Source organism: Pleurodeles waltl, chromosome 8 (genome assembly GCF_031143425.1).
Source record: "Pleurodeles waltl isolate 20211129_DDA chromosome 8, aPleWal1.hap1.20221129, whole genome shotgun sequence".
In the NCBI taxonomy this organism is placed as follows: domain Eukaryota; kingdom Metazoa; phylum Chordata; class Amphibia; order Caudata; family Salamandridae; genus Pleurodeles; species Pleurodeles waltl.
This window is the reverse complement of record NC_090447.1, coordinates 730,029,205-730,054,380: the sequence shown is the minus strand read 5'-3', so window position 1 is coordinate 730,054,380 and position 25,176 is coordinate 730,029,205. Positions and strand designations below refer to the sequence as shown.

Here is a 25,176-nt window from a genome sequence, read left to right as displayed (position 1 = left end):
GGGCTCCCTTGCGGGGGTGGCACCATCCGTGCCCCCCGCCATTACAGGTACAGCCGCCACCCAGCGCACCATCTCCGCCCTCCCAGCAGCCCCTCAGCGTTCGCCCCGTGCCAGCTCTGCCAGGAAGCCGGGCATCTCCTTCGCCCCAGGCACCTCAGGCCCTGCCCCTGTTACCCACGCTGCCCTCAGTGAGGAGGTCATTGACCTCCTCCGAACGCTCATTGTTGGGCAGACTACCCTTTTGAATGCCATCCAGGGGGTGGAGAGGGAGGTTCATCGCAGCAATGCGTACCTGGAGGGCATTCATTCGGGTCAGGCTGCCCATCAGCGATCGTTCCAGGCTCTGGCCTCAGCACTGACGGCAGCCATTGTCCCTGTCTCCTGCCTGCCTCTACTAACTCCCTCCTCCCAGTCTCCTGTTCCTCTGCCTGTCCCACCCACACCATCAGACCAGCCTGCACACACCTCAACACCCAAGAGAAGCTCATCCAAACATAAGCACCACAGATCACGCAGACATTCACACACGCAACATTCCGATGCAGACATGCCAACAGTCACTACCACCTCTGTGACCCCCACCTCCTCGTCTCCCTCCTCCCTCCCTGTGACGTCTACACTCACACCTCCATTCACCTCACCATCAGCCAGTGTTTCCATCACCAGCACACCCTCCACTCCAGTCCGCACACGTGCAGTCACCACCCCCACTGCCATTTACACGTCCCCTGTGTCCTCTTCCACTGTGTCTGTCACCCCCTCTTCCACACCACACAAACGCAGCCACCCACCCACCCAACAGCCATCCACCTCACGACAGCCTATCCCTCCTGCACCTGCACCCAAAGACAGCAAACGTGACTCACCTACAACCACATCCTCTCCCTCCACTCCCATTCCCACTGTACCTACCACTCTCCATTGTCCCAAGAAGCTCTTCCTCGCCACTACTAACTTCTTTCCTGACCCTGAGCCCCCCCCTCCTTCTCGTCGGGGTAAGAAGAGCACCTCAGCCACCACCAGCCCTGCAGCCCCCTTGACAAGGGTGCAGGGGTATTGGAGCCCGCCAGCCCGCATGTCTGGATCTTCGCCCAGCAGCAAGGGGACAGCCAGCCCACCCCCTGGGAAGAGGAGCAGAAGGCGGAAGGGTCGCCGCAGGAGCCCGCCTTCTACATCCCCCCCGGACACCACCCAGAGACAGTCACCAGCCACAGCTCCAAAGGGAGGAAAGGGCCACAGGCCCACGACTAAGGAGGGCAAGGGCAGCAAGTCGGAGAGGTCAGGCAGCAGGCCTGCTGCCCAGGAGGAGCCCACAACCCCCATAGCCGCTGCCCCGGGAGGAACCGGCACAGCTGCCCCGGGAGAGCCCACCACCCCCATAGCCGCTGCCCAGGGAGGACCCAGCCCAGCTGGCCATGAGGGCCCCACCACCCACAGCCCAGGTGGGCAGTGAAGGAGCACCATCCCCGCTGCCCAGGAGGGCACCACCAGGCAATTAGCAGTTGGCCATAGACCGTCCGCCGTCTCAAGAACCGCTGAACTGGGCCCTTCAGGGCAAGAACCGCTGAACTGGGCCCCGCCGTCTCAAGAACCGCTGAACTGGGCCCCGCCGTCTCACGCACCGCTGAACTGGGCCCCGCCGTCTCAAGAACCGCTGAACTTGGCCCTTCAGGGCAAGAACCGCTGAACTGGGCCCCGCCGTCTCAAGAACCGCTGAACTGGGCCCCGCCGTCTCAAGAACCGCTGAACTGGGCCCTTCAGGGCAAGAACCGCTGAACTGGGCCCCGCCGTCTCAAGAACCGCTGAACTGGGCCCCGCCGTCTCAAGAACCGCTGAACTGGGCCCTTCAGGGCAAGAACCGCTGAACTGGGCCCTTCAAGGCAAGGAGCGCTGAACTGGGCCCCGCCGTCTCAAGAACCGCTGAACTGGGCCCTTCAGGGCAAGGACCGCTGAACTGGGCCCTACAAGGCAAGGAGCGCTGAACTGGGCCCCGCCGTCTCAAGAACCGCTGAACTGGGCCCTTCAGGGCAAGAACCGCTGGCCCTTTGGCAGACGTGGCAGGGCAGGATCTATCTCGGGCAGGGCTGCAGGATGTCCTCTGGCCAACTTGCCTCCTCCAGTGGCAGTGGGGTCTGTTATGGACTGTATGGACTGTGGCTTTGCTCTCCCCAGGATGGCCCAGTGGGCAGGCCACCCACTGTATGGACTGTATGGACTGTGGCTTTGCTCTCCCCAGGATGGCCCAGTGGGCAGGCCACCCACTGTATGGACTGTATGGACTGTGGCTTTGCTCTCCCCAGGATGGCCCAGTGGGCAGGCCACCCACTGTATGGACTGTATGGACTGTGGCTTTGCTCTCCCCAGGATGGCCCAGTGGGCAGGCCACCCACTGTATGGACTGTATGGACTGTGGCTTTGCTCTCCCCAGGATGGCCCAGTGGGCAGGCCACCCACTGTATGGACTGTTTGGACTGTGGCTTTGCTCTCCCCAGGATGGCCCAGTGGGCAGGCCACCCACTGTATGGACTGTTTGGACTGTGGCTTTGCTCTCCCCAGGATGGCCCAGTGGGCAGGCCACCCACTGTATGGACTGTTTGGACTGTGGCTTTGCTCTCCCCAGGATGGCCCAGTGGTCATGGAGTCCCCTCGTGGATCTGGCATCGTGTACTCAAGTGGCTGAGGTGCCCCCCCTTCCCTTCCCCCTGAGGTGCCTGTCCTATTTTCTTTCTGATGCCCCTGCAGTGTTCTCTCCGTGGAGTTCTTGTCGTGGGACTGGGCCTTGCCCCTTTGCACAGGACCCCTGTGATCCACGGACAGTGGTTGGACTACATTTAGTAGCTGTATATATTTTGTACATAGTTTATTTATTTATTGGGATTACTGGTGTACATATTTCAATATATCTGCCCGTTTATGATCTCTTCTTTTGGTCTTTGCATTATTTCGGAGGGGGGTGGTTTGTGGGTTGTGACAGTGATCTGTGGGAATGCATTGATGTGTGTGTTGTAGTGGGTGTGGGTGGGTGGGTGTGTGCCGGTAATCTTTTCCCTCCCCTGTGTCGTAGGTGCAGTACTCACCGATGTCTTCCGCGCCGCCGGGCGTGCTCCTGGTATATGAGCAGGAATAGGAGTGCGGGGATGACCTGCAACTCTGGCTCCATACTGCCGGAATCTCGCGTGGAGTGCGTAGAGGTGAGCGTTTTCCCGTTCGTAGTCTGTTTCCGCCGTGTTCTTATCGGCGGTGCTCCCGCCCCGGAAAAGGTGGCAGATTGGTGGGTCGTAATAGGGTGGGCGGTACATTGTCTGCCGCCGGGCTGTTGGCGGGAACCGCCGCGCTGTTTGTTTGTACCGCTGTGGCGGTCGGAGTGTTAAGTTGGCGGGCTGTGTTGGCGGTTCCCGCCAGGGTCAGAATTGCATATTTTAGACCGCCGGCCTGTTGGCGGCTTGGCCGCCGCTTTATCACCGACCGCCAGGGTCAGAATGAGGGCCTTAGTCTCTATTCCATTACTACACAGTCACGCACAGTCATTACACCAATGTTTTTGGATCAGACTCTGACTGGAGCCAGCCATATGAAGGTGACAGTTGAGGATATGGGAAAGAGTTTGAACCCATCGTTTCATGAATACAGTTGTAACATGGATCTACAATAGGCCAGAGGGCTGGATACTTCACCAAGTTGGTACCTCTCCTCTGGACAAGCAACAGAAGAAACTGTGGGGGTCATTCTGACCCTGGCGGCCGGTGACCGCCAGGGTCACCGACCACGGGAGCACCGCCAACAGGCTGGCGGTGCTCCCGAGGGCATTCTGACCGCGGCGGTTCAGCCGCGGCCAGAAAGGGTAAACCGGCGGTCTCCCGCTGGTTTACCACTGCCCTTGTGAATCCTCCATGGCTGTGGAGCGCGCTCCGCAGCCATGGGGATTCTGACACCCCCTACCGCCATCCTGTTCCTGGCGGGTCTCCCGCCAGGAACAGGATGGCGGTAGGGGGTGCCGCGGGGCCCCTGGGGACCCCTGCAGTGCCCATGCCCACGGCATGGGCACTGCAGGGGCCCCCGTAAGAGGGCCCCGCAAAGTATTTCAGTGTCTGCTAAGCAGACACTGAAATACGCGACGGGTGCAACTGCACCCGTCGCACCCCTGCAACTACGCCGGCTCAATTCTGAGCCGGCGTCCTCGTTGCAGGGGCATTTCCTCTGGGCCGGCGGGCGCTCTTTTGGAGAGCGCCCGCCGGCCAAGAGGAAATGTCTGAATGGCCGCCGCGGTCTTTTGACCGCAGTGCGGTCATTCAGCGGCGGTACCTTGGCGGACGGCCTCAGCCGTCCGCCAAGGTCAAAATGACCCCCTGTATCTTTTCCCACTGTGATTAGGAGGACTGCTGAAGTTCTTGACCTCCACCTCCCCACAGAGGAGCCTAAAAATAAATGTCCTCACTGAGGTTCTTCAATCTGGTCCTAAACCTCCCCTTCCCTTCATTGAGGCCCTGATAGATATGTTATGGCCCTCCGGACAATTGACAGGTCGCATCTCAATAAAAAATAAAAAAAATCTAACTCAGTATCCCATTCCTAAGAGCTTGGTGCTGCAGCAGAATCAACCCTAACACCATTCTAACAAGTTCTCCTGACAGAGAGTCCATGCTTATGGCAACATTTGGTGAGAGAGTGTCCTACCTGGCTAGGCTCACCTTGGGGATGGTCAATGATAGCTGACTCTTTGGACATTACACACAAGCAGTTTGCGACATGATTGGTTGGTCAGAAAATGTACAAGCTTCCTTGGCCCAAACTATTCCGAACAGCCAGTGCGGCCAAGTTTGTTAACCGCTCAGACACCAACGATTGTTTAAGAAGGGCTATTGGGACAAGCATGGTGCTCTGGTACCTTGCATGGATGAGATCCAAACGCTTCACCCAGGATGTCCAGGCATCTTTAATGGACATGGCCTTCTACAATAACCATCCGTTTAGTGAAAAGGTGGACTCTGCCCTAAGTACCTTAACAAGAACTGAGCCCCTTAATGTTCTCTGGGTCTTTCAGCACCAAACCAGCAATCCCCCTAAGAATTTCACCCTTTTTAAGGATGTGCTGGGGGCTTAACATAGCAACAACATCATGAGCCACCACCTGCACTAGCCATGCCTTCCAGCCCTTTTAAGGTCGGGCCGTGAGACCAACGGACAATGGCTAGCAGCCCAGCATACTTCCCAATCCTCCAACCCTCTGGACCCAGCCTCCAAACTTCCTTAAAGCACCCTTAGTGACACCCAGACATATGGTTGGGGGAAGAGTCAGCCACTCCTTTCAGGCAGGGCATAACATGAGACAGATGGGCAAATTGTCCAATGGGCAACTCCCTTTCATTCCTTTTTGACTCACTGCACCTGCCACCTGTACTGGAGCAGCTTTTGGAGGACCATCTGTCCATTTTACACCTGCATGTGCAGACTCTTTTGGTCAAAGGAGTCATGGTGAGGGTATCAGTCACGGAAGTAGGGATTGGTTGTTATTCACTCTACTTCCTTGTGCTGAAAAATGACAGAGGCATGCATCCTATTTTCAATCTTCACCCTCTCAACACTTTTCTGTGCAAGGGCAATTTCTAAATGTTCACTCTGACCAGGTTTTTTTGCACTTAATCTGGAAACTGGATGGTGATATCAGACCTGCAGGATGCTTATTTACACATCCGTGTTCTACAGGCCCACGAGCACTGACTGCTGGTTATGGTGGGCCTCAAGTGCTTTCATTTTTCCGTGCTCCCTTGATGTCTCACGAGTGCCTCTTTGGAAACTTTATGCCATTATTAGTGTTCTTAATCAGCTTGCCAAAGTTACACCTGATACCATCACAGAGGCTTCCTTTCATCAGTGTAATGCTGGAGACAGTGTGTTTTCAGGCCTTTCCTCTGGGCCAGCGATTGCAGGACATTCAGGCTATGATCCTGATATTTTGGCCTCTGTCCTGAGTCTCAGTGAGGAAGATTCTGAGGCTCCTTTAGCTGCTAGCCTCCTGCATCCAGCTCACAGACCATGCCAGACAGCATTTTCTGGTGATCTGAAATCTCTGAAGGACCAGCACCAGGAAAACCGGTCAGTTTCTACCCAAAAGTAGGAGGAAACTGCAAACGATCTGCAGTGTTGGTTGTTAGACTTCAACTTGACCAGCAGCACATACGTCTCCTCATTCAACCCAGAGTTGACAATGGTGAGGGGCGCATCATTACTTGGGTGGGTAGGCCATCTAAGAGTGGTGGAGATCAGAGGACTCTGGCCTCCAGCAGAAACCTTGCTACACATATATCTGTTGGAGCTTTGGGCAATTTGCTTGGGATTGAAGGCCTGCCTGCAGACCATCAAGGAAGGGCTGGTTCAGGTTCTTACAGTGAACACTACTGCCATTGTACTGTCAAAAGCAAGGTGAGGTTGGGTTCCTGTGCCGCGAGGCTCAGGAGCTTCTGGAACGGCCTGGATAATCTGAGCATTTCTTTGATGGTGCACCATCTGGCAGGATCTTTTAATTTCAAGGCAGACAAGTTCAGCAATTTATGTCTAGTGGATCATGAATGGCATTTATACCCTACGGTGGCACAGGTTGTCTTCCAGCAATAGGGAGAACCCTGGGTAGATATCTTCACTTCCAAAGAGAATGTGCAGAGTCAACACTTTTATGTGTTGGTGTTCAAAGAAGGCTCTCCCTTAGTGGAGCATGGAACTCTTGTGTGGGTTTCTACCACAACCACCCTGTCCTCATTTCTGAAGAAGACTAGAAACGACCGGGCCAAACTCATCTGTGTGGCTTTGGATTGGGCCAAGAGTGTGTGGTTCCAAAATTTCTAGGCCTGAGCATCATGTCTCTGATCTACCTGTTGCTTTGGGAGGATGTTATGTCACAGAAGTCGGTCAGCATCTTGCACCCGGGCTTGTGCAACCTGTGCTGCCATGCATGGAGATTGTGCAGTGACAGTTATTCTTCATCGACCTCCCTTCCAAACGTGCTGATGTCATCCTGACAGTGAGGCGTCTTTCCATGAACTCTGTGTATGCTGAGTGCTGGGATAAGTTTGTGGCTTGATTATGTAGTTGCCAGATGGACCAGCTGTGACATACTGTTGGATGTTTAGTCCTTGGCCCAGCAGAGACTTGCTGTAGGCACTGTTAAAGGTTACCTGTCAGCCTTTGTACATTTGCTGGCCATGTTCGAATCACCCCTTGTGATGTGTTTTTTTTAAAGGTTTGCAACATATGTTTCACTAAAGCCCTTTGTGATGCCACAGTGGGACTTAAATTTGGTCCTCACTTTTCCTCTTGTGTGTCTTTTTTAAGCAAATGCACAGCTGTCCATTGCAACTCCTCACTTTACTCTATACAGAATAATAGTTCTTGCTTGGATAAAATCTATTATTAAATTCATAATTAGAGACTTAGGTTGTTTAGGGTACATGAATCCCTTTGCTAATTTTCATACTTGTACACAGACATATTTAAGTTGTCACTGTGTGCATCAAAAGGTAGAAAAAATAGAAACTCAATGGCTCGAAATAGAGATGTGAAAGAGTTGTTTCTCATGCTAGCCATGAGACAGTCAGGCCTGAGGTTGGATTGTGAGTTAGAATATGTCACACCCTGTCAGAGAAAAAGGAAGTGCATCCTTTACTTCTTCTCTGTGGTATCTGGTTATCAGAGTATGGAACAACCTACCCATCTTTTGAACCTCCTCAAGAGCTTGCAGAACTAGGACGATGAATAGCAAATTGATCATCAATAGCAGGTGATCCACTTCAGCAGTAGAAAATTCTTATGTATAAATCTCTCTACTTCACTGATTCTGAGGTTTATAAAGTAATGAGCCATAAAGATGATTCGTCACGTAGCTTGGTGACAGAGTGGTCTTCTAACACTGATCTAACATCACATGGATATGTGTGAAAGCATTGGAACAGCTTTGCATAAATGATAGATTATGATCAGTTGCAAATTTGAAATTGGCAGTAAGAGCCCCAACAGTTTCTGCAGATGGCATAAAATTTTATAAATGACATTTCTTGCTTGATGCCCATTGACATAAATCTACAAAGCTGTGCCAGAATATACCATAAGACGGGATAAGACAACCAGCCTCTTTATGAGGCCTTCAGTAGGGAGAAAGGGGGATACAAAATGTGTAAACCTGGCCCTTTTTGTGGTGGCACAAAATTGGGAGAAGTGAATTTTGCTTCTGACAATAAAAATAAAAATAATTGTACCATTCCACTATAAATTAATACCAAGAAGTGAAACATTAGAGTGACCAAATTCATTGGACAGCACGTGAAGAGAGTATTTGAGCAAATCATTAATGTGGTTCAGTGCAATGCAGAATACTGGTCAAGGAACCTCTGTGTAAACTCCCACATTGAGAGTTTGCTTTCGAAAAACAAAACATTTGAAGGGCGGCCATCAATACTGATGGCCTCTGCACCGAGATCATTGTTGGTCCAGAAGTGAGCTATAGATTTTGCCATGAGGTAATGTTCTCTACCACCCTAACGATCCATGATCCACCCACCAAAGCCTAAATCAGGCCCTGATTAATTTCAGTATTGTGTTTTTTTGGTGGACATGTATTGGTAATTCTTTCTTTCTGCCGCCCACAACCACAACAGCTGTAGTTTAAAAAATTAGTCACTTATCCTAGTGACTAGGAACACTTTATGATGTTAAACAATAGAAGAATGCTTTTAACTTCTTAATTAGCAAAGGATTCACATATGCACTCACCTAAAACTACCTTGGATTGTGAATGAGACCATGGGAGAACCATGATCAAAAGCAATGGTCCCTCAAATCTCATTTTAAACAAGTAGTACAGGGTTTTTGAAGTACAAAATATCAGTTCCAATGCAATCAGTGATGATTTTCGTATGAAAGATTGCAAAAACTTAGGAAAAGCGCCTAAGCAGTATGTTCTGTTTAATATTATATACACACAAAAAAGGGGGCAAACACATCAATGTACAACACATAGGGGGTCATTACGACCCTGGTGGTCTTGAGACAACCAGGGTAGTGGTGGTGGTCAGACCACCGCCAATGGGGCGGGCGGTCTGACAGCCACATTCCGACCATAGCAGTAGCTCCATGGTTGGACCGCCAGCATCACCAGTTTACCTCCATACGAGGGACTGGCAGTGCTGGCGGTGCTGGCGATCCTAATCCACCAGGGCAGTGCTGCATGCAGAGCTGCCTTGGAGGGTTAAGAGTCCCGTCTCTGCCAGTGGTTATATGGCGATAGCACCATCATGTAACTGCTAGTGGAGACAGGGCCAAGTGCATGGGCAGTGCAGTGGTCCCCCTGGCCAGCCCTGTCACGATGTTTACTGTCTGCTATGCTGACAGTGAACATAGCAACGGGTGCTGGTGCACCCTACGCACTACAGCATTGCCACTGGCTATATTATGAGCTGGCATCAATGTTGTAGCCCATTTCTTACTGGGCCAGTAGGCAGAAACACAGTTTCTGTCCGCTGATCCAGTGGGAAACTCTTAATGGGGCCCGCAGGAACGCAGCCACACTGGCAGCAACCTCTTCCGTCTGCTGAAGTTGTAATCAACCCCATAGTGATTAGTATAAAGTGGTGACTGGGTGTGGAAACAGTGAAGATGCTACCTAAAACAGAAAGATTCAATGAAAATAATCACAGTTGTATGTATCAGATCCTAAGCAAACTATTTTGGTTAAAATCTGTAGCTAAAATGTTGATTGCATTTGTCTCAATTTGTGGGAATGGCCGTGGGTTTCCTCATAAGTACAATGGTTTTGAAAATGATAGAGCCACCCAACATGTAATCAGATAGTATCCCAAAAAGATAATCAACAGCAACATATGTTTATAATTCTGCTTCTCAAATGTTTCTCTTGTTTGGGAGTCACACTAAAACAAGAACAAGGATAATGTGTCTGCATTTGGGATTTTTTTGTATTCTGATTTTCTCTACGTTTAGCTGAATAGAATATTTTTTGAGTAAAGAAAATAACTCTTCTTATGTAAATATGAAAGATTTTCAGATTGTGGGATGAACAAGTTTAGGAATTACGCTTCTCAAGATGTCCATGATGGAGTGACAGACACTACTCATTTGGCTCAGTTGTGAATGATTGTGTTGGTGATTTATTCCTTGCCTCATGATTCATTTCTTTTTTCATAATCATTAAATGATATCTAAGTTGATTATTTTGGTAGATTGCACTGCAACTGATGTTTGATACGCTTCCCTTTGGTTCTCAATTTCAGCTTAGTTTCAGAAAAATTAATTTTTAATAATTCAAGGAGGCTATGGTGAGCAAGTCATATCTGCATCTACAATTTCTTCTCTCGTCATGCTGTGGTTTGGTCATTTCAAAACTCCGAATATTTAGCGCACTGCAGAGCAGTACTAAATCTATTAAAAAAGAGTAATATCTGAAGGATTTGTATGAGCTCTATTGATCTAAATTGTTTCATTCTGATTACTTCAAAAATCTCTTCATGTAAATTGAAAATAGTCCAAATATATTTTAGAATTTCTACAATTTTAGTAACCTGCAAACTTTAATAATAAGATTGGCTGAAGCAGTTGGTCAGGATACATTTATGTGGCCACCGATGATAATACGGCAAAGTGTCATGGCTCATGGATGTCGGATTGTGTAAAACTAGAAAAGCTTGTACAATAAAAAATGAAATTTGAATCATTAACATTTTCAAAGCAATCACCTCCTCATTCAATTCTGTAAAAATACTTTCAATATGTTTATTATAAAAATATAAATGTTTCCACTACAAATCATTTTACATTAGCAAGAGGCCATCTAGGGTTGCACGATGTATACTAAAACGGCAATGTTTTCAAATAACAAGTTAAAGCAAAGGTATTTTGCATTGCTGGTTGGTTAACACTTATATGTGATTTATTGTATGCTAAGATAGACATGTAAAATAGATATGTGAACTTAAATAAATATTTTGCAATTTAAGCTTTTGATACACTTCAGAATTCATGATATATGAGTTTGTGAATGCCATTGCTTATGCAGTTTGTGTGAATAACCTATTTGGGCTCTGTGCAATGATGTGGCCATTAGCACCTAGTACCTCTTATCCACAGTCAAGAATCATACATAGTCCTGTATACATATCTACAAAGTAATAAACAAAAATCTACAATGTCCTCTTAATCAATAACCCAAATCCATAGGTATGAGGATGTGCCTCATTGACTAAAGAAAATAATTCTTCATATGTAAATATGGAAGATTCTCAGATTGTGGGAGGAACACGCATAGTAATCACGCTTCTTAAGATGTCCAAGATGGAGTGACAGACACTGCTCATTTGGCCCTGGATTTTGGTCAGATAAACCATTATCAAATGCAAAATGGGTAGATAGCACTGAAATGCTTCCAAACCACCATTTAGAGTGATCTACATGTCAATGTATGAAGTTGGGAAAATTATTACTAACAATGACCCTGTTTTTCTTCTAAGGTGATCGATCTTCAGACTAGATGGTAAAAACTGCACTAAAACATGAACAAGGAGATTGTGTCTGCATTTGCAATTTTTTTGTATTCTGATTTTTTTAAGTTCAAGCCGAATAGATTTTTTTTTTTATTCTTGTATAAGTCTAACCATTCTAGATTGCACTGACATGTACGGCTCTATAGATTAATTGTGGAATCTCTTACATCTTCTCTTGTGTATCTGAAGTGACCATTCCCTTCATATGGTCATAACCTGGGTTAAAGACTATGAACTCTAAGTCTTGCTGTGCAGCATTTACACAAAGACATGTAGGAGATGGCTGACCAGTAAAATAAATATCTGGCATGGTTCTTTGAAGGAAGACCGCCAGGGATTGTGCCTAATGGTGTTTAAAGTTATCTACAAGTGTTTACAACCACATTGGAAATGTTTCAAAAATGTATTACGTGGAAAGACCCAAAATCAAGAGTCATTAAGAAGTTGCCAGTGTATGCAGTGCAATCACAACCACTATTGATTATATTTGCACAGCTTCTTGGCTGCCGAATTAGCAATCTCCTGAATCTCTAGGACCCATAGGTGCTAAGATACTGATGCTTTTGTGACGACCTTTCCTTTGACAGGTACCAGGGATACTGTGTTGATCAGTAAATAAAGGTTGTGGTGAAAGTTAGGTGTGACAAGGGATTGTGTCTTTGAACAGTAGGCTTGCACTTGTAACCCGTGCCCCTGTTTGTTCTGCTTTGAAAATATGAATTATTTGCATTCAATCTATACTTTCTTTAGGGTCTGAGGTTATGTATTGTCAATCCACTTCGTGTGATGAAACTATAGTCAAAGTTCAAATGATTTCTTGGCCCATAATACCATCAGGTGATATCACCTGTGCTACCACTTTGGTGAAATGCCATATGTTCATGTAAAATGTAAATTCACATTAATGCATTTTGGCCTTTAAGCCAAAGTACTGTGGAAATATTTTTAAAAGTGGGATTTAAACTGAACTCAAGAGAGCCATGAAAGGCTGTCATTGACAAATAGTGGGTAAGAGTGGACTACATGCTTTTACTAATGAAGTTCAAATGGAGCTAAATTTATACAAAAGAGTGGCAAAATATTAATCAAACTATATACTATCTTTTGGATGATGTGGAATAAGACATTTGATGGCAATACTTGACCCACCATTTTGTAAACACCAGAATTGTTTCTTTATCCTTAAGGACAAAATTGTATTATTTTACCACATTGTAGAAGAGGACCACCAACATGCAAATAAATCTACCACATCCTCAGAAAGGACAGTCTTGGCAAACCTTTAGGCTTTACGGGCTTGCATTTAAACTGGTGTATTTGAACAGGTTTGCATTTGAACAGGTGTATTTGAAAACTGGGGTTCTTTGACAAAATATTTCATATTCATTTGTTGCTGTACAAGTGCACAGGATGACTTCTTAATATAACAAATATTCAACTATGGGATTTGTTTTGACAAGAAAGATGGGCAGTGTGTTCTGATAATATATGGCATAAAGCATAGAAGCATCTAGGACTACTGGTGCTTCCTTGAAAGGTTCAGAGGGTTGAAGTTCCATTTTCTATCAGTTGCTTAAACATGGAATAAGTATACAATTTAAATTCTGACCACGTGCCTCTTAAAGAAACTCTACACCAATAGAGTCAAATACCAAGACCACTGAAATACTGCAATGGATGAAACCAACATTTAAGAAGAAATGTCCTGATGTTTGTCTGGAAAGCATGAAAGTTATTTATGAAAGATGCTTTAAGAAAATCATATCTTGTGAAAGCATTTGCCTTTCTTTGAATGATCACTTTTTATCTGAAATGCTATTATAACAGACATATCAAACAAGTTGAAGATCCACAGAATCATTACATTTCTTGGATTCGTTGTATTTGGGAAGGTGTTTTCAATGTGTTTGACAAGCCATGTTCTTTTGCACATAAGGTATGTTATTTCTTATTGATGCTAATATCATTTGGCACTTTCAGTAAAAAAAATCCAAGTCATCAATGCTAGCATCATGAACCATAAAAATAACAATAAAACAAAAATAAATACATATTTTTTCAAAATTATGATAATTTGTCTGTAATACCTGGTGATGTCTTGTGCACTGTCATAATTTAGTTCAGGCCATTAGAATTACTACGTACATAGTTCTGAATTCATTTTGTGGCTCAAAATACAAAAGTGTTAATATGAATCTGGGCATTATGTTGAAATGTCGAACACTCTTTATTGTACCTGAAATAAAAACAGCCCCTATAATAGAGTTCCTGTTTGCAAAAATACTGCACACATTTTTCTCACTGCTAGTGGTGAACCTCCATAGCATCTGATCACCTTCATTGTCTCTGGATTCATCATATTTAGCCCCATTGTCATGATCTTTTTCCATTCCAAATGCTTTGTGTTTTTTTCCTTTTTTACAGGATTCGCCAGTTGCACTGTCCCTGCACCCAACGAAAAGTACCCATTTGTAATCGCTAAAATATAGAAAATGTTTTCGCTCTTGTTTTAAGGCATCTGTACTCATAGTTGAATGTCTTAGTGGGCATGAGATTTCCACATGATTCTACCCACTGTTAGATGCTGTCCTCTGTGTCCACATTTGAATCAGCTGGTATTGCTCCTTCTACAGCATCTGCCCTCTTTGCTTTTCCTGAGAGTTTTACATTAGTCCTTTTATACTGGAACAGGGCCATTTTTTGAATATGTTTCTAGTGCCTTCAAGCTGCTAATTATATTCTTCGGAGGTCCAATCACTGTGACGCCAACCTTTTTCATATCACTGAAATCAGAAAAACACAAGTGGTGAACATAAGTGTACCAACACAGTCTTTTTGTTGCACTGGTTTAGCATTGCACTGGCAAGATAAGGGAATTTGGGGGAAATTCAAAGTAACATTCAACAAGAACAATTTTATTATATAAAAAATGAAAGATGTTCTCCTTAATGGATTTGTGATGGTAAAGAGCTCCAGGTTTTGGGAGCAGCACATAAGACATGGTTCATTATTCTAATGTAGTGCAAACATGTGCTGGTATTCAGGAACAACGAAATATCAGAATAAAATGTTTCCTTCCATGCTGCATTGACCTCGACCCATTGGCTTTTTATATCTAACTTATGTGTTTTGACAAAAAACATCAAAGACATTAACATCTCAATTCCTTCCAAAGTGAACAACAAACCAGAAGAGGTACTGCCTTGCCGGGCACTACAGCCATGGTCTCCTCTTTCTCCAATCTCTGAGGCAGATTTGCTTCAAACTGTATCAAAGATGAAACCTTCCAACCACATTTGTGACACCATTCCAGACTCCAACAGTAAAGCTCTGGCCAAACTCCTTCTCCCAATTTAGACATCCCTGGTTAACTCATCGTTGGATCAAGCCTCGTTCCCACACTGTCTAAAAAGGGGAAAAATTTCTCCTCTCCTAATACAACAATCTTTGCACTCGATGACTTACACAACTTTTGCCCTAATTCCAACCTGCCTGCCTCTCCTATGCATGGTATTTGAAAGCTGTGTAGCCTAGTAATTGTCATCCCACATCCAGGACAACAAACGGCGTGATCCCCTTCAATCCATATTCCGTCAGTGCCACAGCACTGATACTGCAGTTCTGCAAATTGTGGACGATGCCCTCCACATTGTAGACACAGGCTATTTATGTCTATTTGTGTTTATCATCTTCTCCCTGGCATTTACACGGTCAACCACCAGGCACTGCTAAACATCCTGAAGTATTTATTGGGTACTGATGATGTTGTCCTTAAATTGTTCACCTCTTACCTAACTAACCACTCCCAGATTGTAAAAATTGGAAATGCCATGTCAGATCCAGTCAGCCTGCAACAAGGTTTCCTGCATTGTTCAAATCTCTCCCCAACCCATTTCGACCTCTACCTTGAGCCACTCTGCACAATCCTCAGGAACTCAGGAGTCCTCTTTACCTATACACCAATAATACACAAATCTACTTAAAGGTCTCATGCCTGAAAGACTGCATCCACATATCTAACCCCCTGAATAGAATTCAAACTTGGATGGCTAACAACCACGTCAAACTAAACAGTGCCAAAACCTAAATTCTTCTCATCTCTCCAAAGAAAGCTAACTTGCTGATCCAAAGACTGTATGGATCTCACCCTGGACATGGATGGCCAGCCCTCAATCACTGAGAATGCCAAATCTCTGAGAGTCACCCTTGACAGATGTCTCAACCTCCAGAACCATATCTCCTTCATGGCTAAAAGTGCACGTATCCAGCGAAGCATCTTTGGGGAATCAAGAATCTCCTTCCAGCATACACCCTTAAATGTGTTTTCAAGGCATGTCTGCTCTTCAGACTCGACTTAGAAACTACACTCCTTTCTGGCAGTCCCAAAGTTCATCTATATCCTCTCAGAGCAGTCCTACATGTGGCAGCCCACTTCAAGACAGGACACAAGTAATTTGACTAAATCTCCCCCATTCTATGCTCCCTTCAATGACTTCCCAAACGCCAGTTCAGACATTTTGATCTCTAGTCTGTATCCATAGGCAAAAGTGGGGCAGAGCACCCCAAGGAGTTAAAACTGTTTCTGGTCAGTCCTCTACTATTTACCAGGGCTCTCGTTTAGGAGAATGTGAATGTGACGTCTCCCACCAACTATGTGGACAGAAATGCTGAAATGGTGCAATTTACAACATGTTTTTCAGCTTATACACCATATTTTGCATTTTGCCCTAGTTCCTTTCCCCCGTCACTCCACATTTCTTCTGCTCTCCCATCCTTTCTCTATCTTTCTCTTTGTTTCTCTAACCAAGACGTGTCTATGACATTTCTCTCACACTTCCTTTTTTTTTGTTTTCTTACTTTTATGCTCTTTCTCCCTTTCATCCATATTTCCTTCATCTTCCTTCCCCCTCATTTGTTCGTGTCTCCATCTCCTTTTTCTTGACCCCCTCACTTGTTTTATTCCTTTTCTGCCTATGTTCTCCTTCCTTTGCCTTATCAAAATAATCAAACACAAAGCTGTCAGGATATAAGTCCAGTAATGCAATTAACAGTCCACTGACAGGCCAGTATACTGCTGATCTGTTTGGAATACCAGTTCTCAAGGTGATCATTCCCTGCTACCCTAAACGCACAAAGCAAGAATAGCATCGGCAAGTTGTGGAAGCCCTTCTCAAAGAAACTATCATTGCAGCAGAGTAAGCCTAATTTACAGAAGAGGGAAAGCATGTGAAAGGTTAGGTGTGCAGAGCTACTAAGTGGATTTATGACATCCCGCCAGCCACCCCCAGGCTTTTGTTGTTATTAGGTATTCGTATTCCTCTAAATAACTCCAAAAGCACTGAGCAACCAGATATTTCTTATCTTATGCTTAGAAAGGATGAAACAAAGCTAAAGTCTCAGTGATGACTAAAAAACTTGGATGGGCAGAAGGTGTCCCATATGACAGCTGTGCGAGTGTGTGTTTGTGTTTGTGTGTGTGTGTATGTGTCTCTTTGTGTGTGGGTGTGTGTGTGTGTGTGTACCCCCACATACAGGCTGAAAACAAACCACTGCCAAGACATACCCTTCAAAAAAGGATCATTAAGCAGTGGCACCTCCATAGTTAATTTCAGAGTGGCATCAGGCGCAGCTAGAGTAGGCAGGTCATAGGGTATGTTTTAAATCTTGCAGTGGCACTCTGTGAGTAGCATGTAATGGGTTTCTAGTGGAGCAGCATGATTTTGGCTGCAGCTCCGTACATAACAAAGGTGATCTAATAGAGTAATCAACATCATATATACTGTGTGCCTTAAACTTATTAATGTAAAGTGAAGCATCAAATTAAATTATTGAAAGTGTACTCGCTGTAGAAATGTTTAGACTTAATGTGAAATTGTGTTTCTCATTCACACTTACACTTGTATTTCACAGTGTAGCATCTATTGGAAGGAGCCTCGCTCTTGTGCTCATGATGTTTTTGCTCATGGTTTGCGTTTCTTCTAACTTTGTGAATACAATTCTAACCAAATGTTTAAAAGTACATATTAGTTGTGGTTTGTTAAGTTAGTGTTAGACTTGGCATCCTTGGCGTGGTCTCCCCTAAACCTTTGCCTCTGTTCCTTAGGTTGTTCATGTGGGCTGGACTCTATTTTTGCTGTTTTTTGATTCTCCGGGCATTTTACCACTGCTATCGAGTGCTAAAGTGCAAGTTCTCCTATGTAAAATGTATATGTAATTGACTGTCCATGATTGGCATATTTGATTTACTAGTAAGTCCCTAGTACAGTGCACTAGAGGTGTCGTGGGCCTGTAAATCAAATGCCACTAGTAGGCCTGCAGCACTGGTTGTGCCACCCACATAAGTAGCCCTGTAAACATGGCTCAGACCTGCCACTGCAGTGTCTGTATGTGCAGTTTCTAACTGCCAATTCGACTTGGCAAGTGTACCCACTTGCCAGGCATAAACCTTCCCTTTTTATACATGTATGGCACCCCTAAGGTAGGCCCTAGGTAGCCCCATGGGCAGGCTGTAGTGTATGTTAAAGGTGGGACATGTACTTATGTGTTTCACATGTCCTGACAGTGAAATACTGCCAAATTCGGTTTTCACTGTTGCAAGGCCTTTCTCTCTCATAGGTTAACCTGTGGGCTGCCTTTAAGTATGATTAAAGCGCAGATTCCCTTTTGGGAGGAGACAGACATGTGGGGTTTGCGGTCTCTGAACTCCCAATTTTTAAATACATCTTTTAGTAAAGTTGGTTTTTAGATTGTGTGTTTGAAAATGCCACTTTTAGAAAGTAGGCATTTTCTTGCTTAAACCATTCTGTGATTCTGCTTGTTTGTGGATTCCCTGTCTGGGTCAGCTTGACAGTTGGGCTGTTTGCACCTCTCCTCTAGACAGTAACACAAAGGGAGCTGGGGTGTAGCCTGCATATCCTGATGAGCTATCTGTGCTGGGAGGGAGGGGAGGAATGGTCACTTACACCTGAAAGGGCTGTGCCTGCCCTTACACAATGCAGTCTTCAACCCCCTGTTGTGTCTGAGGCCTGGCCTGGGCACGGCAGGCTCTCGAAAACAACAGAGACTTCTCTTTGAAGTAGACCTACTTCAAAGGCAGAAAGGGGTATAAGAAGAGCACCCCAAACCCCTGAAAATTAGATCACTTCTGGAATCAAGAGGAATCTCTGCCAAGGAGAATAGCTGAAGAGCTGAGGAGAAGTGCTGCCCCTGTCTGTGACTGTGCTTTGTTGGGCTATCCTGCAGTTGCTGCTTCTGCCTGTGAAAGGAGGCAAAGACTGGACTTTGTTATGCATTCCTGCTTGAGAAGAATCTCCAAGGGCTTGAATTGAGCTTGCCTCCTGTTGTTGAAGTCTCAAGGCTATCAAAGACTTCCCATGCCAGCACCTGGACTCTCTGCTGAGCCTCCTGCCCTTCCAAGTGTTGCCCTATCCGGTTCCCGGGCCCTTGAAAGGTAAAGCTGGCAGAGAAGAACTAAAAATCCATGCAAAAACTGCTGTGCGGGGAAATTTTCAAGACACCCTTCGTGACGCGGCTTATAAATGACACGCCGCCGGCTTCGTGGCTGAAATCAACGCTCCACCTATATCACGGCTGGAAGATCGATGCAACACAGCTGGAGAAACAATGTGCAACACCCACTAATGGAGGCTGATAATGACGCAAATCCCACGCAGTGCAGTTTTGTAATACTGTGCGACCACAACATCCGTGGGCGCGTAAACTTAATGCAAAGCCTGCCCGCACACAAGGTGCCCGTCAGGATCGATGCATCGCTACTCCAGTCAGGTCGGTACGACATACGGTCTCGCTTGTGAGTGAGAAATTGACGCATCACTGGCCTTTTCCGATGCACACTCACCTGTGTGGCTTTATTTTGGCACTACCCAAGTATGTTTGTGCGCTAACAGCGTTCTCACTGTTTTCTGAAGGATTTAAGACTCTTTTTCTTTTTAAGTTCATATCTTGACTTGTGTATGTTGGATTTTTGTTGTTTTGGTCTTGTTTTGTTTAGATAAATATTATCTATTTTTCTAAACCTGTGTTCTTTCATTTTGTAGTGTTTTCACTGCGTTACTGTGTGTGTTGGTACAAATACTTTACACATTGTTTCTGTAACAAGCCTGCCTGCTCGTACCAAGCACCCAAAGGGTGAGCGGGGGTTAGCTGAGGGTGATTCTCCTTTACCCTGACTAGAGTGATGGTCCTTGCTTGGACAGGGGGTAACCTCACTGTCAACCAAAGACCCCATTTCTAACAGTTAGCATAAACAGACCTATATTTCATGTGTGAAATGTCTTCTCTTTACTTTGCATGATTTCCCTTTGCTGGTGCACATTTTTCATTTCTTAGTGAAAGAAGTATTGTGTCCTAGAGATAGAGAGGCCAAGCAAGAAGACCTTGGCTCAGACAGGATGATTTGGTGCACCTGCCAATTACTTTCTATCTGAGAAGAAGAAAATCAAGGTTGATCTGTTTGTTAGTGTTTCGTGGGGGGGGGGATCACTCCATGTTGAGAGTGTGCTCTGTGAGAAGGAGAAATAATAGGTGTGTCACTGATGTGGTCAGATGAAATGGATTCTCCTGGAACTTTGCACATTCATTTAGTGTTCACATTGTTAGAGAATTCTTTAGGAGGTGCAACCTCTTAGAACTTTTGTCCTCACAGTGCAGAGCTGCATGCTAACAGGGGATTCTTTACTTTATAAAGCCTTCTACTGATGTCTTTACAATACTGACACCTGTTGTTTCTCTATCCAGACATCCTTGAATTCAATCCTGTTTAGCCAGAATTTAACTAGATGTCTCTATTTATAATTCCTATTGCATAGACAATATCTGAAATCTTTTATAGAATGATAATTCCTATTTCATAGTTTTCGCATTGCTGTGACTGTAATTCATATATGCCTTATACTAAAGAGATTGAATTTGTTTCAGCGTTTCAACTTGCTGATTCTGATTTTATATCTTTATAATCTGATTTTGATATGCTTATATAATGAAATAATCTCTCCCTTACCTGGAAAGTAGACTATGCTAGCTTGGAAGTGTGGGTTCAGTCTGTCTGTATCCAAGGAGATTCTGAATAGAACAGCAGCTCGTTTCTCCCTTCCCACAGGGGCTGGGCCTTGCTGATTGGTTCTCTGAGACCCAGGCAACCAGAGCCCTCGTCCCACACCTGCCCTTGCCCCTTACGTTTGTGGAGGGAACCCCAAGACAGCCACCTCCATTTTGTGAGCCCAGCTATTTTCCTGTGCCCTAATACAGCCCAGTAATCAAGGATTCCTAGGAGACCTAGGTAAGGAGCTCCAGACTTTTCAGGGAAATCCTATTATTTGTTTAAAAGGGTTTTCTACTGCTACCCGTGCCTGTTTACCGTAGACTCTCTGTGTTTCCGGCAGCTTGGCCTTTTAAAGTGCTGTTTGTTAGCCATGACTGTTTGAAATTTCCCTCCTAGTTTGTGGCAAAAGACTGCATAAAGCATCCCCCTTCTTTTTTAAGTTAAAATGCTACATACACCTCAGTGGCTAACCCAAGTGTGTTTAGGAGACTGCTTAATCTGTGTCTGTGATTTAAATTGTGTTCAGAAACTGTCTGCATCACCTGTTTTTGCCTTGAAAAAGCCAAATTTCTGAGTGTGCGACAAACTCTCCCTTACCTGGAAAGCAGACTCTGCTATCTTGTAATTGTGGATTTAGCCTGTCTGTATGCAAGGAGATTCTGAATAGAGCAGCAGCTCCCTCCTCCCTTCCCACAGGGGGTGGGGCTTCAGTTAACTTGGCCCTTACATAGGTTTCTATTGATTGTTGCATATGGTGTTCTGATAGGTTGTTGGGGTTGGTCTCTCTATTGGTTTAGGCTCTAGGGTTGAGATTCCTATTGGTTCCTGTTTTTTAGGGTTCGGGTTGTGATTGGTACTAGAGTTGAGATTCCTATTGGCTCCTGGTTTTAGGGTTGAGGTTGTGATTGGTACTAGGGTTGAGATTCCTATTGGCTCCTGGTTTTAGGGTTAGGGTTGTGATTGGTTGTCAGGATTACGGGTATGATTGGTGAATATGGTTGGGTCTCCCTATGGCTGTGCGATTTAGGATTACAAATCTGATTTGTTAGGGTTAGGACTAGGTTTCTATTGGCCAGTAGGGCTCTTTAAGCCTAGGGCTCAGGGCGTCTCAGCCCCAGCGTTGAGGCTAAGGGCGGAGAGGACAAGGGCAGTTGCCTGTTTGGGCCTGTTCGGGACTGGTCGGGCCTAAGGACAGAAATGCTGCCCAATTCTCCATTGACCAGAAAGGACCTTACTCTCTACACATCCATCAACATGCAAACACATTATCAGCAAAGACATCCAACCCCTGCATCACAAACTGATCTCATACAGATTACAATGTCTCATCAACAAACACAAACCCCCATATATCACACCTATACACATATCCACCACAACTACAACAGTAAATCACCTTCATTCTCACAGCAAACACAATTCTGTTCATTCCCACTAACACAACCTGCCATCGCCCACACAACACAAAACCACATTGTACATTACTTTCAGCCATCCAGATACACACTCCCTGTTCATACAAACCAACAGCACTATCCTCTATTTGCTTCCGCCAGATGCCCTTTTATCATGACAGTACCTAAAGCCAACCTTCCAACACACCATCTACAAACACCCTTCCCCTCTCTTCACCAATTACACACAACCACATAATCCTTATATTCCACCGCACATATTACTTCTTCCAATCATTACAACTAACACAAACTCCCCTGACACACATCCATCTCCTCTTACACACATCATAAACTCATCTCCAAAACACATCAACACCCCATGTAATACTCGAACACCACTCAACAGCAGTAACTCACATACAAACCCTTCACAGAAAACCATTACATCAACATCCCCTCCCACTATTACACAAAAACAATACAGACCACACACATCAGCACATCAAAATAACACAAACTATCATCATACTTTCCTTCACACCCACTCCCACCCTCATGACTACGCAAAGAATACAAATCCTGACCAATCTTTACCCCTACATTCTCACTCTTCACAAAAATCTACCACAAGCATCTCAACACAGCAACATTCATTCACCTGCCTCTCATCCATTGTTCAATTTAGAGCCTTACATTATGATCCACAAGTTCCCCCACCACCCCAACCCATACTTCTTCCACACTAAACAGACACAAACAAAAAAAACTAAATGCCACTCTTAACAACTTCGCATCCCCTTTTTTACTATATAATAACGCTTCCCTACAAAAAAGTACACTCTTCATGTCTCTCTCAGCTACCAAGTCCGACACACACATACCCAACAAAATGCCTCCTAAGCCTGCTGGAAAAGGGACACCATATTGAATAACATGACTATTGTGACCCTCACACAGTTAACACAAGTAACAACACACCTGCTACAAGTTCAAAATAAACTGCTCACCTAAACAAAACAACACCCCCACTAACACACTTTTTCTAAACTGCCAGCTCACAAATGCTCGATCACCCTAAAAAAACAAGCACCACATTTACGACCTGCTTACGGACACACAACCTGACTTACTATTCATAACAGAATCATGGTTGGGAGATGACATAACCCCAGTGTTGCATGAAGCCATTCCTCTGGGCTTTCAAACCATCACACAAAACCGTTCAGGCAAAAAAGTAGGTGCACTGGCTATTATATTCAAGCAAGCAATAAATCTCAGTAAAACAGACAACATTGCCATACAAGGTTGTGAGGCCCTCCTCACCAGATGCCACCCTACTCCAACTTCCTCCTGCAACTTTCTACTCCTTTACAGACCTCCACCTAACAACTCAACATTCCCAGCTGCTTTTCTAGATACAGTCTCGAACCTTAATACATTATACTCAAATCTATGCATTCTTGGGGACCTAAATATCTGGTTTGACAAACCCAATATGCCCGATTCAAAAGATATCACCACTGGCCTAGTTGCATTGAACATACATCAGGTTGTACACAATCCCACACACATCGCTGGACACATCCTAGATGAAATTTTTGCTAAGCCTGAACTATTTACTGTTCATAGCATCACGCCAATCTCATGGTCAGACCACCATTTGATAACTTTCCAACATAAAACACCACAAATCAACACACCCCACTTACACACATGCACCTATCGACCATGGAGCAAACTCAGTTTTGATGACTTAGAAACACAACTAACAGCCAACACAAATCTAAATACAATTAATTCTGTTCCAAAACATTATGAGTGGCTACAGGAAGCTTTTGATATCCTAATACCACTCAGGAAAACTAAACAGGACAAAAGAAAAACAACACCTTGGAGAAACACAGAACTTAAAAAGATAAAACAACAAATCAGAAGGTTGCAGCAGATCTGGCCCAAAACAAACAAGATTCAAGACAAACTGCAGCTACACAAACTTAACAGAATATACAAATCATCAATCAAAAAAGCTAAAAAAAAGGTACTACTCAGACAGAATTCAAAATGCTAAATTTGCAACCAAAGAATTTTATAAAATTCTCAATGAATTTCGAAAACTTAAATGCATGGAAGGAAGTCATCCACTACTCAAGATTTCACAAACAAACTGGCACCTCATTACACAACTAAGGCAGACACACTGGACTCCTATTTAAAACAGAAGAAAACCATCAACACCAACCCCTTTCCTAAAATACCCTCTAAGAATAAACCAACCCAGCCTCTACACTCCTTCAAACAAATATCACAAGGTGAATTTATGGATTTGTTCAAAGCAAGCAGGCCTTTCGGTTGCCCTTCTGACCCTTGTCCACCACACATCTTCAAGAACATTCTTTTATCTACTTCTGCTGCCACACCTGTAAGAAGAATCATCAACAACTCTTTAACTACAGGAACCTTTCCTGAAGACCTGAAAAAGGCATACATATGTCCATTATTAAAGAAAACAAACCTAGACCTGCAGGATCCCAACAAATATAGACCAATCGCAAATGGTCCTTTCTTGGGCAAACTGATAGAAAGAGCAGCATTCGCCCAGATGTCACAATTCATTAAAAACAATTCCATAGTTTCAGACTACCAAACTGGATTCCACCCAGGAAGAGGCACTGAATTGGCACTTATAGCAATCTGGGATGATCTTAAAAACACAGTCGTCCACAATGGAGTTGCTGTACTACTTCTCTTGAACCTCTTGACTGTCTTTAATACGGTTGACCATGACACCCTAATCCAAAGACTCCACGAAGCCGGCATAGAAGGGACTGCTCTTGACTGGATTACATCCTACTTTCAAAGCAGAACTAATATTATCTATTCTCCCCCCTTCTCATCCAAACCATACCTCACAAAAGCAGGGTTCCCCCAAGGATCCATCATCTTCACCTTTGCTTTTCAAAATCTATATCATATCAGTATCAGAACTGATCAATGATTTTCAACTCACATGCTACAACTATGCAGATGACACACAAATACTACTTAAATTGGAATGCCCCAAAGACATTGAAAACTCACAAATCTTCAGTTACCTCAGAGCCATTGACCAGTGGATGACTTGGAGCCATCTCAAACTAAATGGCTCCAAAACGGAAATACTCATATGTGGTGACTGGAA

At 44.8% G+C, this 25,176-nt stretch overlaps 1 protein-coding gene across 5 annotated transcripts in view; it reads right to left on the bottom strand.

The window, feature by feature from the left end:
- Positions 1-10,759: 10,759 nt before the first annotated feature.
- The window catches only part of EPHA3 (EPH receptor A3), an 853,173-nt gene continuing 838,756 nt past the window's right edge, over positions 10,760-25,176 (bottom strand). For all 5 annotated transcript variants that reach the window (XM_069204910.1, XM_069204911.1, XM_069204912.1 and 2 more), the window contains exon 17: positions 10,760-14,323. In XM_069204910.1, the coding sequence (XP_069061011.1) occupies positions 14,218-14,323 (106 nt within the window). In that variant the 3' untranslated portion in view covers positions 10,760-14,217. The remainder of the gene's footprint in view (positions 14,324-25,176) is intronic.